At 32.9% G+C, this 15,464-nt stretch overlaps 1 protein-coding gene across 1 annotated transcript; it reads right to left on the bottom strand.

Moving 5' to 3' along the window:
• Nucleotides 1-70: 70 nt before the first annotated feature.
• LOC106079118 (ankyrin homolog) lies at nucleotides 71-13,149 on the bottom strand. Its single transcript, XM_056004689.1, has 8 exons — nucleotides 12,476-13,149; nucleotides 10,300-10,501; nucleotides 9,303-9,415; nucleotides 5,862-5,985; nucleotides 4,830-5,033; nucleotides 3,555-3,673; nucleotides 2,437-2,539; nucleotides 71-2,199 (listed from the first exon to the last, which is right to left on the bottom strand). The coding sequence occupies exons 2-8, from the start codon at nucleotides 10,478-10,480 to the stop codon at nucleotides 1,856-1,858; spliced, it is 1,188 nt and encodes a 395-aa protein (XP_055860664.1). The 5' UTR covers nucleotides 10,481-10,501; nucleotides 12,476-13,149; the 3' UTR covers nucleotides 71-1,855.
• Nucleotides 13,150-15,464: the final 2,315 nt, after the last annotated feature.

The following is a 15,464-nucleotide window of genomic DNA, read 5'->3' on the forward strand; positions in this document are numbered from 1 at the left end:
AATGTAGCACTTAAGATTTCTAAACAGATAAATATATTGCGTTTAATATAGACAGTGCCAGAGAGCAATATTCCAAAATAGCAATCTTTATTACATAATAGTGCAATATGTCTTAGTCTTGTGGTGGCAGTGGTACTATGAGTGAGGTGTATTATTTTTGTATAAATACTAATGTAACTAATGTATGAAATTATTATTCACATTTGTAACTGCTTTGTATTTTGAATACCAACCTTTCAACGTTTGCATAGGATGTACAGGGGCACAGGACAATCACGAATGATAGTGCTTTTAGATGAAAGCAAAACTTACACCATTATACATATCTAACACAGTAACAAAAAATTCATACTGAACATTTCCCAAGCTTAAACATTTGTAAATATAAATCCAGCATTACATCAATGTAAGTTATTTTAAAAGAAAATGATTCTGCTCATATTTCCTGTGCCTAAGACTACTGGTACAATGACAACTCTTATTCTATGCAGTCCTGCTAGAAATCAAATGAATGGCAGGGTACAGAATGGAGAGTATTGTTGTTTAAACATTATATGCACTGAGAATAACAAAAAGGAATTGAGAAAACAATCTGATGAGGGTTGTGTCATTGTCAGCATAAACATTAAACTTAAAAGTTATCAAAATAAAATGAACAAGAAACATTATGTCCTTTCAGTGATTTACATCAATAATATAACAATATTATAACAATAATATAAAAATGATATGTATACATATATCAATAAATAAATATCATTGAATCACAGAGCACTTAACAACTCATTGTAAGGTAGATCACCAGAAGAATAATATAGATAACTGCAAACATTTTTTTCATGAAAATAATAAGTCAACATAGTAAATTAATATATAAGAAAAGCATATTTGTTTCGTATTAGGCCTACGATCAAAGGTCAATAATGATTTCAAATGCGCTCAGATTACTCTATTTAAGAAGTGATTGTCTTATGGACACGTTCTACGGGAAATCTAAGGATTTCCATGCTTGAATTAAACCCACTGTTACCCAAACTTTTGACCTATGCATGCTCCTTCTAGAATTTTCGTAACACTCAGCATCCCTCCCCCCCCCCCCCACCCCCCAAAAAAAAAAGGTTTTATTAAAATAACAATAAAAATGTATTTTATTTTTGTTTTGTAGGCCTGCATGCACAAAATAATAATTACTCTATCACAATTAAGTATTTAATTAGTGAGTATATTTTGTGCATGCTTCACATCAAATACACTTTTAAAAAATGGAAACAGTTTTTACATTGAAAAAGGTTTGGTGTCATCGGAAGTAGTAATATACCTATTCATTTCCTGATCTTTGTAGAAACTAGTCTTTAAAGATGTAAAATAGCACCAGGTTTGAGTTTGTAAAAACTTAAAATAAATAATAAAAAGGATTTAAAACTTATATTTTATACTAATTTATAAACTAGATGGGTATTTTTTTTTTTTAAATCTGCATAGTTAGCTATGTGCAACACATACCCCCTTCAAACTCTTCCTGTACCCCTGGGGGAAGGACTACCCCACTTCTGGAAACACTGAATTAAACAACTAAAGAAATAAAGCATTATACACACTATCTCAGGTTTGACTGTAAAAAACATGTAATTGAAATGTCTGCTTTATCCTTCAAAAACACGTTATAATAGCATACACCTCATATATTGACCCATTTATTGTAAAGTGAGCATGTTTTACAAACAGGATGATTTTGTTTGAATTAAATAATATGACTGAGAAAAAAAAATAGCAAAAAAAAAAAAAAATTATAATATTATTACAGGTTTTGTAAAACAAACATTGAAAAACAAACAAATATTTCATTTTGTTATTTTTAGATCAAGACTCTTTTATCTTGTATCAAATTTTCGTAAGTCAAGTCTATATGTTTTACTAGCAGATAGTCCTTCAACAGGCCAGGCAAGGGGAGATTACTTATTTTGGTAGTATTGAAGGGAGATAAGCAATGTCTGATCACCCCTCTGCACAGTCGCTTCAAATTTCTTGGTTCCAAGATTTCTTCATGCAGCCACTGATCAAATGGTGGAAAATTTTTCCTGGCTTCAAACAGCTTCGGGTTGTCGAGAATGTCTGATTTGCGCTGACAGTCCGAGCCTAAAAATAACCGTATTCTTGCATAATGTCCCACTTTGACTGCGCTGTCAATGGGTCGAAAACCTAAAAGAAAAGTTAATAATTTGTGCATATTAACAAGATTTCAATGAATGACAAATTATGCTTGGATTAAATGTTATTTCATTGTTGTTTAAATTAGTATGCAAAAATAAAAAAAATAATAATAATTAGAATTATAAATTTTAATAGTTAAGGAAGCTACTGTGTAAACTAAAGTTTAATAGATTTGAAAAAAAAAAAAAAATGCTAATGCTGTACAAAGAAACTAATATGTATTACCATGTTTATCAGGGTAGTCACTGGTGGCTCCATTGTTTACTAGAAACAGAGCCATCTTGACCCCAGAGGTGAGATGTAAGGCATTTTTACCCAAAACATCCATCTGTTGTGAGCAAAAATTTAAAGTCAATAAATAGCAACAGAGAAACCAGTGGAAAACATGGATTAGGCTTACTCAGATCTCATGGAAAACAATGATTAGCCTTACTTACATATCTAGAGGAAAAAAAAAAGATTAGGCTTACTGCAATGAAATAAATACTAGAAAACCATTATGTTGGCTTTATTCAACAAGATTAGGCAACAGTCAACAGTGAATGAATAGGTCTCACATTGTTGAAGTACTATAAACACACACACTGGACATGACCTTCTGACACGCTGGACACACACAGAAAATAAACAACTCAGTTACACTACACTTACTTAGATCTGTAGTGGAAAACATAGATTAGGCTTTCTCAGATCTCTAAAGGAAAACATAGATTAGGCTTTCTCAGATCTCTAAAGGAAAACATAGATTAGGCTTTCTCAGATCTCTAAAGGAAAACATAGATTAGGCTTTTATCAGATCTCTAAAGGAAAACATAGATTAGGCTTTCTCAGATCTCTAAAGGAAAACATAGATTAGGCTTTCTCAGATCTCTAAAGGAAAACATAGATTAGGCTTTCTCAGATCTCTAAAGGAAAACATAGATTAGGCTTTCTCAAATCTCTAAAGGAAAACATAGATTAGGCTTTCTCAGATCTCTAAAGGAAAACATAGATTAGGCTTTCTCAGATCTCTAAAGGAAAACATAGATTAGGCTTTCTCAGATCTCTAAAGGAAAACATAGATTAGGCTTTTTCAGATCTCTAAAGGAAAACATAGATTAGGCTTACTTAGATCTCTAGTGGAAAACAGTATAATGTATAAGTGGAAAACAGTATAATGTATAACATGGCTCTTAGAAAACCTAAAATCTGTGAGCACAAGGTGGGAACAGGCTAAGGCATATGACTGATCTCTCTAGGTAGAGCTTGCTGCCTGATGCTTCGACTGGCAAAGGAGGACCTAAGTCTAAGTAAGTTTTATCAAGTTTTATAAACACTAGAAAAAAACATACAAAATCTCAAACCTTATTGATATCAGCCCCAGCAATCAGAAGGAGTTCTGCTGCTCTTATTTCCCCTAACTGTGCTGCCATCATTAAAGGTGTAGCCCCCAGTTTGTTGGTGTGGTTAACATGGGCCCCACCTGAAACAAGGCGGGTAATAAAGATTTCAGAATAAAGGAGCAATACTAATGAAGTTTATGTTATTAACTCCCCTTACATAGTGCACTATTTTATCCCAACTCATCATAAATGCAGAAACTAACAATAAGAAAATTAAAAAAATAATAATAATAATTGTATTATGTCATTTTTATTTGCATTTTTTTTAACAAAACTGAATACAGACCACTTATAATGACAAATCAAGTAAAAATTCTAACACAATTTGAAGCTCTCATAATTACAAAAAAGAATAGAAGTTATAAGATTTATATGTTTAAGATTATTGTATTATCCCAAACCTCCTGCAGGTCTGCTGGGGTTGGGGAGGGGGGGGGGGGGTCTTTTGGTAGGTATTGAGCTTGGAACCATGAAAGCTCAATTCTGAAGCTTACAACAATTTGCCAGATTTCTATGAATGAATTTAAAAAGCAAACAATGCCTCCCTGTGATGTAAGCGCCCCCCCCCCCCCAATTCTCACTGGCCAACAGGGAAATGGTTGCAGAATTGAAACAATATAAAACTTAAAAGAGTTTCAGACATAAGTTCAAAAATAAAGATTTTTACATCTTAATCCAAATTGTCTGAAATACAGCAGGGGGTGGAAGCATGTAGGGTTTGAATTTGGAAAAAAAAGAGTAATTGACAATTAACACATTTATAACTCAGGATATTTGTAACAAGCCTTCTGATACTTTACCTTACTATTTTTGTTTAAAAAAAACAATAAAAACAACAGTATGGCTTGTGTCCCTAACCATATATAATATACACAAAAAAAAAAAATCTGATGGAATGCATTTTGCAGGCTGGGTAATGTACTTTTACAAGAAATCTGGACTCCTCCCACCTTTGTTTTGAAGCTTTATTTAATAAGTAGGTAATATGGAAGACATTGTCACACAATAAGTGACAGTCCAAAGCACATAACACATGACCAGGAAGACATCCATTATGTATGAACATAAACAGCTCAAACTCACTGAACAATTTAGTTTTTTGGTATAGGTGTTTAGTTGTTCCAAGCAAACCATTCACTGTAACAAGCTTACCATGAGTTGATTCCAGCAATAGTACTATTGCTCAGCTACCTCTGATAATGAATACATTTATATAATACTCTTAGATAAAGTTACCTTGTATTAAAGCATCTATGATTTCCAAGTTAACATTCTGTTTAGACTTGAAGCACATAAACAAAGGTGTAGTCCCCTGTGCATCTGACAAATTTGGATCAGCTCCTGCAGTTATCAATGCCTGCACAATCACAAAATTAGTGTTTTCTATTCCTACCAGCAGTGGTGTTCTTCCACTGGCACTAGCATTATTCACGTTGGCTCCTGTCAAGACAAAAACAATCAAAGTTACTGTAATTTTTTAAGGATTTTTTTTTTAGTTATGCCCCTTTGGTTAGGGACACAAGCCATACTGTTGTTTTTATTGGGTTTTTTTTAAACAAAAAAAAGAAAGGTAAAGTATCAGAAGGCTTATTACAAATATCCTGAGTTATAAATGTGTTAATCGTCAATCACTCTTTTTTTTCCAAATTTGCATTCACATAGTTCTGTTTTAAGTTTACAACAAAAGTAACTTTGTGAGTCTAAAAAAATGTATTTAAAAAAATAAACTGTATTTCAAAAGCTTTAGAAGTAGAATTTATATCATTTCTATTTCCAGATTTTGTTGGCATTTAAAAATATTTACATAAGTCGCCCCTAAACCCTAATTTTCTTTAATAATGAGCTATTTCCTTAAAAAAAAAATCCAATAAAAATAATATTTAGTTTTGAATCAAATTATAAGTGAAAAATAAAATAATAACATCCCTGGGCCCCCATAGATAGTCTAGAAGTGGTACTTTTTAAAATATTTTCTTTTGTAAGATCAATAACAAGATCTGAAAGGGGAACTTTACTTTTTGTTTTAAATAACATTATTTAACAATCTAACAAATAATGATGATGTATATAGGTACAGTCTATTATATGCAGAATGATATCACACATTAATGAGATGATTTATTTTACAGATACTTAAATAATTGAGTATCTTAAACAATGACTATTAAGAATACACAATTTTAGTCTTTAGTCAGTAGTTTCTCAAGGAAAGTTAACGATATTCAACAGAACTCTTAAAGAAAAACTGCTACTAGCGTGATGTGTTACCTTTCTGTATGAGCAACTGGACAACATTAGGACGTTGGACAGCCACAGCTGTCAGTAGAGGCGTAAACTTATTAGCATCCATAGCATTGATATCAGCCCCATTTGATAAAAGCATCTCAATAATCTGTTGAGACAATTATACTTTTTTAAAAATATATAATAAAACAAGGTTACAAAGACAGTTTGTGACCTTTGATGCAATTTTTTTTTTGTACCAATGCGCGAATCTATGAATGAAGCTTGATTTATTAATGAAGAAGACTGTGACCTTTTTAACTCTTTGACTGCTGTGTTTTTTTTTCAAAAAAATGCTACTTTTTTAAAAAAAATAAGAAAATGTTCCAAACATGGCTAAAACTAAAATTTATTTTTTAAGTACCAATAATGCTATAGTAACATATTTGGTATCAAAGTAAAGGTAAACGAATGGAGAATGTGAAAATGTAAACATCTTTCTATTTAAATATAAGATACAAATTATAATCTAAATAATATGACACTCAGAAAAAAAAAATGGATGCCAACTTTAGAACTTTTGAGACCTAAATTTAGATTTTGTTCTTTGTATTACTGTTGAAACAGCATATTTAGACTATTTACAGCATTTTCAAAAAGAAATGTGATAAAACAATCAATAAAAGATGATGAATCATTGATTATATTATTATTTTTACCTGGTTTTTTAGTCTGAAAAAAGTGAAAATTATTGCGCTTTTCATTACTACCAATAACAATAGATACCAGTACTAAATCTATCAACCAAATGCACTCAAATATTATGTACATTTGAATCAATGGGATATAGATCTAGATTTGTCTTCTTTTTATTTGCCTAGAACATCTTTCATTCTAATACTAGACCAGTGCAAGACATAGGCTAGCGAGAGATCAAAGCCTAAATCTCTAACTAGATGAAGGACAATAAAAATCCTAATTCATTTTACCTAAGATTTAGACATCGAATAGATCATTATTACTGTTCCTTTGTGATAAATTATGGATTTAGAATAGTTTTGTATTTTACTTTTATTTAGTAGTAAACCTTTTGGCTGGAGTGCAACTTGAACCAGTATAGTGATGGTGATGATTTTTAGCAAAAAACAATACTAAAAAAAATTGCTAGAAAATATACCAAGAAAAGGCCCAGCATGGTGGATGAATATTGGATTTAGATCTGCCATTTCTGTTGTTTTCATTTATCTTATGCTTAGTTCTATAGGAATCTACACAGGTGTAAAGATAAAAGCATAGATCTAGTCAACCTTGATCTACATTCAGGACCTAGCCCTAGTCTAAGGGAGACTAAGGCTAAGGCCTAAGCATATAAGGCAATACTAGATCTAAATCTAAATGCTAATAATGTCCAAGTCTGCTTCATCCTATGCTAAATCTTGATCAAGATCTTCATTATTACAATTCATAGAAGTATAAATAAAACAATAAAGCTTCTTCAGTAGTAAACATTCTGGTTGTGTCTTGGACAAGCATAGCCATGATGTTGTAGATTTTTACAGATAAACAATACTAAAAAAAAAAAAAAGAAAATGGGGAAAAAATGCCCACAGTGGATGATTATTTGATGTAGATCTACCATTTCCTTTCTTTTTATTTACCATAAGCTTAGATCTAGAGATATATCTAGATCTAGAGTCCAAGTCTATAGATGAAAGCTTAGATCTAGTCAATCTCAATCTACAGACTACACCTAACCTACTGACAATAATATAGATTTAGATCTAAATACTAATAATATAGATATAAATACGCTAAATTTAGACCTGCCTGGATCTAACTAATATATATATCTAGATCAAATTCTTCATTATTACTATTTATTTGTGATAAATTTTAGAATAATTATAAAGTTTCTTCAGAAGTCAACATTGTGGGTGTATCTTGGACTAGCGTAGTCATGGCGACGTTTTTTTACATTGTAAAAAAAGTAATAAATTAATGTCTAAATAAAGCCAAAAGCTTCTCATTTCTATGTAAACAAAGGATGAAGAACTCTTTTATAAAGTAAAAATAGTTCCACTGTTGTTAGTTAAAAATTTTAATTTAAAAATGCAACGAAACAAAGGTAGGGTAAGAACGTCTATGGGATAGACGTTCCGTGCGTTTAGGGCAGACAGACCGTCTATGGGATAGACGCTCCGCACTCATTGAGTTAATGAGACTTACTTCCCATGAAATTTTTCATTGAAAAGTGGTGTAATTTTGTTTTTTAAATCTGCTTGCATATATATATGATTTAAAAAATTAGATAGTTCACTTTTGGAAAAGAAAAAAGTAGCCATTGCATCAGAACTTTGAAAGATCTAAATTATCATGATGTCCGATTTTCATTCTCTTCTAGTTTCTGAGATCTAAATGGGACGAATGGACAAACAGGCCACACAACACTAATAGCGTCTTTTCCCCTTTCGGGGGTCTGCTAAAAAAAAAAAATGTTGCACTAACATATTACAAACATACATTAAATATTTTATTTTAAAAAACAAAGTCTGGGACATTGAAAACTCTTACATGAGACAATACTAATCTGTTTGTTTCGCTTATAAATGTGATTATCTGAAAATTGAAAGGGGAGATGGAATTCAAAGTGTTGCAGCTTCTACTCTGGAGAGACTTGTTAAGACACTTTTCACATCCTAAGATTTGAAGACTGCTAAGAATTCTGCTTTCTATTAAAATTTGTCATGCATAACTATTTAAGACAAAAAAATTGTTTTGAGAGTTTTAAACCATAATACAAAGATATACTTTATTAATTGACCTTAGTTTAATATTGTTCACAAAAACTTCAGTACAGTACAATGTTAAAAGTAGTTGACAATCAAGCTATGTCTTTTGTTAACTAATAACATCAATCCATTTTCCAACTAGCTAACTTTCGTTTTGCTAACAACCATTCACATTCCAAAGAGATCACCATACAAAGATTTAGTTATAATGTTAAAATTGCACAAGACCAAGTAAATGTTTTCATATGAAATGTCAACTCAAACAATATAACTCATGTCTGCATGTTAATTTAATATCTAACCTACTCATAGCAGCTAGCAGCCAGAAAATATACTTTACATTTGCTTTCAAGTCATTGGGGGAAAAAAACAACTGTTTATTAGAAGTCTTTATCAAAGGAAATATTTAAACAAACTATAGATAAAGGTGAAGGGATGCTTTAAAATACTTTAGTAAAAATCCAAGCCCATTGGATTTAGGTAATAGAACAACTTGGAAATTTGTAAATTAAAAAAAAAAAATTAAAAAAAAAATATTAATAATTTAATAGGCAAACCTACAGATGCTCTAAAACACAAAATCATTGATTTGGAATTAGATTCTAGCCTCTAGAATTAATTAGCCTCTTATAAAAAGAATGACAAAGCAATTGTAAAAATATCTCTTACTGACAATACAAGTGCCTGAGGTTCTCACCTCCAAAGTTCCATGGATAACTGCCATGTGCAGTGCAGTATATTCTTTTAATCTCAATGATCGCACCATTCTAGTGTTTTGTTGAATTGTATAGACCTCGTCCCCTTGAATTTCTTTTATTTTAAAGATAGAAACATTAATGAACAATTATTACACTAGAAACTAAACATAATTTTTTTTTCTTACTAAGTTTAAACCATTCATTATTACTTACTAAACTGTTAGATTATTTAAATTAGAATAAAAAGTAAAGTAGCTATAATACATAAAACTCTAAACCATAATTTACAAATAGAAAACAAGCCACTAACAAAACACTCAGACAGACACAAAGAAAGAGGCACATTTATTATTCCTTATGCTACAACAAATTTGTAAAAGAGCTCCTTCCCGCTGCCTTCCCCTATCATCCCGCTGGAGGTTTGAACTAGGAAGTAAATTATCTTCAAATATGAAGGAACATACAAAACATGTAAAGCATTTTACAAACAAACATATTTGTTTTGAAGCTGTATTTGCGAAGTAGATAATATGGAATAGGAATGGAACAAGAAGAAAAGACAATGTCATATAATAGGTTCGACTCCACACACTTTTCACTTTTTCTTTACTTTTATTTGCTTAGAGTTCAAAGGGCAAGGGGGTACATAATACAATATACAACTGGGAGGTTTAAACAACGTTTTTCCTGAAACTAGCTATGACTTCAGTTATTTACACATAAGCATTATTAAATGGTTATTGCACTTGTTACCAGGGCCAAACGATTAATGTAAAAACCTGCCACACAAATCCATATCTACCAGAGGGGAAACATGGCAATCTTAATAGCTACTACACTAGACCAGGAGTCACAAATATAGAGAGGTCTTGAGCCCATTGTTTCTAGAATGGTGTGAAGAATGATATCTGCATAGATGCATCTTTTCAGAAAGGGTAAAAATATGATTTCACTGCATTACAATATTGGGTCATCTAAGAAAAACAATATTCTCACCTTTATGCCTGTCATTAATGTCAAATGCCTCACGAAGACGCTTCAAAATGGTGTTTGTGTCATTGAATCGTACTGCTTTGAATATAGTATCTTCATTCTTAGGAATAGTAACGTATGGTTCATCATAAGATATTGGGAGATGTGTAGGATCAAAAGATTCTTCAGAGTCCTTGTGTTCCATTTCAAAGTGAAACTCTAATCTCTAATGGAAATATGGAGATTTAAAATATATTATATAGATCTAGATATATATAATAATAAATAGATTTTATGTACACACAATTTTAAAATTACCACATTATAGAATTTTCAATAGAGATTCTAATCTAGACTAGAATTTAGAATACTAGATCTAGATTATATATTATATAAAACTTAGACATCTAGAGCTAGATCTATTATACATATATATATATATATATTGTAACAAATCTCTCTATCCAGGTTCTCTGCAAACTGCACCACACACCACTAACTTAAAGAATTTGACAACTCAGGGCTTCAAAATAATGTAATGGTTTAATGTTCAATAAATAATAGCAAATACTGTGCAAATGGCAACATGTAACACAGACTGTACAAATATCTCTCTGTTAACAACCGAACCGCAGTATCAACTCTGGCACTGGCATCTCCGCCTCATCCCGGACTTGTACTGGTCGTTCTGGTTAATCACATGACCCCATCCCTCGTGATGCTCCTGAGCTCTATTCACTCTAGATGTTTCTTTAAACTTTGCCAGTCATAGTAATTGACCGTCTTGGCTCATCACGGTTGACTGCTCGTCTAGCGCTGGCCTGGGTCGATTTGCGTCGGCTGACTACACACATACCACTACCCCCATTTGTGTCACCACCAGGTTTATTTATATATAGATCTAGACAAACACTATTATTAGTAAATAGACTAGACTATATACACTAGATATTGAAATCTAGATCTAGAATTCTAGATGTCTATAAAGACTAGATGATGCAGGAAAAGATAAGTGTCATTGTGGACAACTCAGCTAGAATGGGTCTTACTATAAACAGAGGGAAGAGCAAGGTGTTCAAGATAAAGGCATCCAACAATACACCCATTACAGTCCAAGGTGAGGCATTGGAAGAGGTGGAAAGCTTCACCTATCTCAGCAATATCCTAGGAAACCATGGAGGAACAAATGTCAGAACCTGCATTGGTAAAGCTGCGAGGTGTTGGAAGAGGTGGAAAGCTTCACCTATCTCAGCATTATCCTAGGAAACCATGGAGAAACATATGCAGATATGTCAGAACCTGCATTGGTTAAGCTCGAGCAGCCTTCCATCAGCTGAAGAACACCTGGAGATCTAGGGAAGTAAGCGTCAACACCAAGATCCGGCTGTTTATTATAACATCATTGTTAAGCCAATACTACTTTATGAAGCAGAGACCTGCAGAGCCACCATCACCACCATGAAAAAAATCAAGATATTCATTAATATCTCTTCTGTTACTACATCAAGAGGCCCAAACAAGACTCTGGCCCCAAAACCCTCCAGTAGAACAAAAACTAGATCTATGTACAAGGAGAACTGCCTGATCTGGAAACCACTGCAGGGTTCATCTCAGATATATAGGATTACTAAACTATAGATATTATATTTTGATTTACAATCTACAGTTCTTAAAAACGCCCTTGCCTGTGAAACTCAGAGTCTGAGACACACATCAATAACACAGAATAAACTTCAATTTAAAACTGACAGTGATTCAGTGAGATAATCATAAGACAAGACTTTCAAGAGCTGACAGTGAGACCATCAGATCTGTCTCAGTCTAACATCAGTCTCAATCATACTCATGATACTCATACTAACATAGTCATAGACATAGATGATCTAGAGAGTTTAGTCGTCTAGTTTAGATCTATATATATTAATATTATATATAGACTAGATCTATACTATAGAATCTAGATCTAGTATACTAGTATAGATATCTACTAGTTAGTACTAGTCTAGGTCTATTTTTTTTTATCTACGTAACTCAGTAACTGTCGTAACATAATCAAATTAAAGTTAGAGATCTAAATCTAGATCTAGTTCTAGATCTAATTATTAAACATAGTAGATCTACTATCATCTAAATCTAGATCTAAATCTACATACTCAATTAAAATCATTATTCAAATCATTGATGACTGAGGTTTACCTACCTAGATCAAGACTTTAAATTAAAGTCGATTGCAATCTTAAATATAGAGTCTATAATATGGGACTAGCCTTAACAGGATCAATATATCTAGATATAGATCTAGATCTAGACTCTAATAATCTAGTCACACTTTAGTGTAGAGAGTGTAGTAGATTGCCCTTATATGGCTTATACGGTAGGAAATCTTATTTGTTTACACTGTTATTTAAAAACTATAGCTTCCGGTAAGTCCGGTAATTATTAAGATACTAATTTTAAACTATTGGATTTGCTCCTTTATTCCTTATATGGAAACCATTGATTAATCAATCAGTCTATCGGGGCCGGCCTTCGATTACTGGAGACTTTATGCAAAGTGAATTTTGTGGCCCCAAATGAAATAAAAAAAAAATGAAAAGAAATAACGAAAAAATCCCATTACGCAATTTGTTTTTAAAAACCTGTCTAATCACTCATCTAAATCGACAAAATAAATGAATTTCAAATTTTAATTTCAGTAATAGAGACACAGTCATGGTGCTCAGGGGCGGAATTTGTATCTAAATCGGCCCTCACATTACCATACGATTCGGCCACAACATGATATGCATAAAACTGAACGCATGTTGATCTTATGCAAAAGTGGATTTAATAGAATAGTAAAAAAAAAAAATAGTATAAAACAAGACTTAGGCCTATGCAATCGCAATTTTAGTCTAAATGAATTACTATTCTATTATTGTGATACAACTAGAGTCGTAAAGCATAAAACTAGATTGCTGCCTAGTCGTAGTGTGTCGACTCGATGGTTCCTGATTCGAACTCTGCCAGCCACCACCTCCCCATCTGTAAATGTTTGAGCTATTTTGGAGTAGGCTAACAACCAAAACGTAAAACTTAAGAAACCAAAAATGTGAAAAGGAAGTATTACGAAACGTTCTTGCAACAGAGAAATGTCTCCACATTGAATGGGTAACAGAAGTTTATGATCATAAACATTTTAAACTACTAACTTACAATTGTTTATGACAGGTTTAAAATTTCTGGTGAAAGTCTTTCTCCCAAAACCTTCAACATGAAATCCTGCAAGTGTTCTAGTGTCATGATGGTTTGCGGTCTATTTCTCTACATGCAGAAACGTCCAGAAACATTTCACAAGTTACTTACGAATAGTGCAGCATTAGCACTATCTCAAAAACCTAGATTGATCATTACAAAATACCCTTTCTCTTAATAAGTTGTACCTTCTATTCATTAACAGCCATTGGGACAGTTATTACAAGACAGCACTCTTTCATCTCCATAAAGCCATCTCCACAATAGCCATCGTCCTTATATTCCAAGTGTCTATATTTCTATTCATCAAGTCGTGACGTAAATTGTTAATGACTACGCGGGTAAATCTACGTCAGGACACTAATGTTTCCTGTTCGCGTTTAGAGACACTAAGTCATTGAAATACGACAGAAGCTGAAGGCGCACATTTGTTACATATAGATGGAGGTTGCTATTCTATTGAGCACCCCATGTTACAAATCAAAATCAACCTATTAATGTTACCTAGTAGTGGGTATAGCTAAAAGAGTCAATGAGATGTATCGTCAATAACAGTCCCCGAGCGACTTTAGTGTTAATAATGAGTTTCCATAAAGCGTATAGCTAGAATTAGGTTTTTAATATCAACCGATCATTTCCTAGGTTATTAATTAAGTATAACCTCTTAGTATATAATTACACTAATGTGAGCAAATAACAAGACTTACAAGTCCCAGGTAAACATAGCCTATATGCAAATAGTTTATTTACAAAAGAGTCGAATACATGTGCAAACAATTAGCTGCATGCTCATACCATGATAGCAAAGATTTTGGGCTCGGTAAGGGCCCACCTGGGTTAACCCATACTATCAACATGGGGCCCATTTGGGGAATGAAAAAGGACACAAACGGTCCCTTATGGCTGAGATTGGGTTCAGTCAAGGGGTCCAGACTAACCCCTTGTGAAACCCTAGTAGGGTCAGTAAGGGAGTGGACTTGTTGGTCCAAAGATACAGTGATTTTAGGCTCAGTTAAGGGGCTAGATGAAGCCCTGATGGAACCCTCATGGGTGTCAGTACGGAGCGAACATTGAGGGGCCAGATGAAGCCCTGATGGAACCCTCATTGGTGTCAGTTAGGAGAGAACATTGAGGGGCCTGAATGGGGCTAACATTAAGGGGCCTGAAAGTACATAAAGGGACATAAATAATTACATTAAACAACGATAAACAATTTACTACTTGAAATTCATTGTTTATTGCATAAAACAGTTTAAATTCTAGCACCTACTAAAGATAATAATAAATACCAGAAGAAATTGTAGACGTCTACTTGTACGCTTAAAAAAGAAAGATTTAAGAAAAAAAAAGGTAAAAGCAATAGCAAACATTTTATCTTTATTTTATTTTTTTACCACTAGTTACAGAAGGCCTCAACACTGACTAGCAGTGTTGTAATCTATGGACAATTTTAGAATAATAATATGTTGCCATGTCACGGGTCTGACGTCACGGGAAATACTGCATTCCTCACTAATCTTCGGAGTTGAAGACAAGCCTTATTATTAATCAAAATATATGAAATTCAATAATGATTAAAGATATTACTTAGCCCAAAGATCTCCAGAGCAGGGCACACTTCCCCTGAAAACCCAAAGAAACAAGACAAGAGATTAAAAAAAATAAATTATATATATATATGTATTATTATTTTCCTCCTAGCCATCGACTACATAATGAGGAGAGCAATGAACCAGACTGCCTTTGGTATTCCATGGCATGAACAACTCCGATTGACGGACTTGGACTTTGCTGATGATGTTGCACTACTCGGGGCTACAAATAAATGCATTCAAGAAATGACGGAGAGCCTAGACAGAGAGGCACCCAAAATTGGCCTCCGCATAAACTTGGATAAGACTAAAATTATGCGAGTGGGATATAAGGCAAAGGGTGTCCCCGTCAGACTTGGCGAG

The sequence above is a fragment of the Biomphalaria glabrata genome, chromosome 11, assembly GCF_947242115.1.
Source record: "Biomphalaria glabrata chromosome 11, xgBioGlab47.1, whole genome shotgun sequence".
NCBI classification, from domain to species: domain Eukaryota; kingdom Metazoa; phylum Mollusca; class Gastropoda; family Planorbidae; genus Biomphalaria; species Biomphalaria glabrata.

Coding starts and splice junctions, on each gene's coding strand:
- LOC106079118 (XM_056004689.1), bottom strand. CDS start 10,480: ATGGAACACAAGGACTCTGAAGAATCTTTTGATCCTACACATCTCCCA. Junction 5,034..5,861: donor CCAGTTGCTCATACAGAAAG/GTAACACATCAC, acceptor TTGTCTTGACAG/GAGCCAACGTGAATAATGCT. Junction 2,200..2,436: donor TGACTACCCTGATAAACATG/GTAATACATATT, acceptor CTTTTCTTTTAG/GTTTTCGACCCATTGACAGC.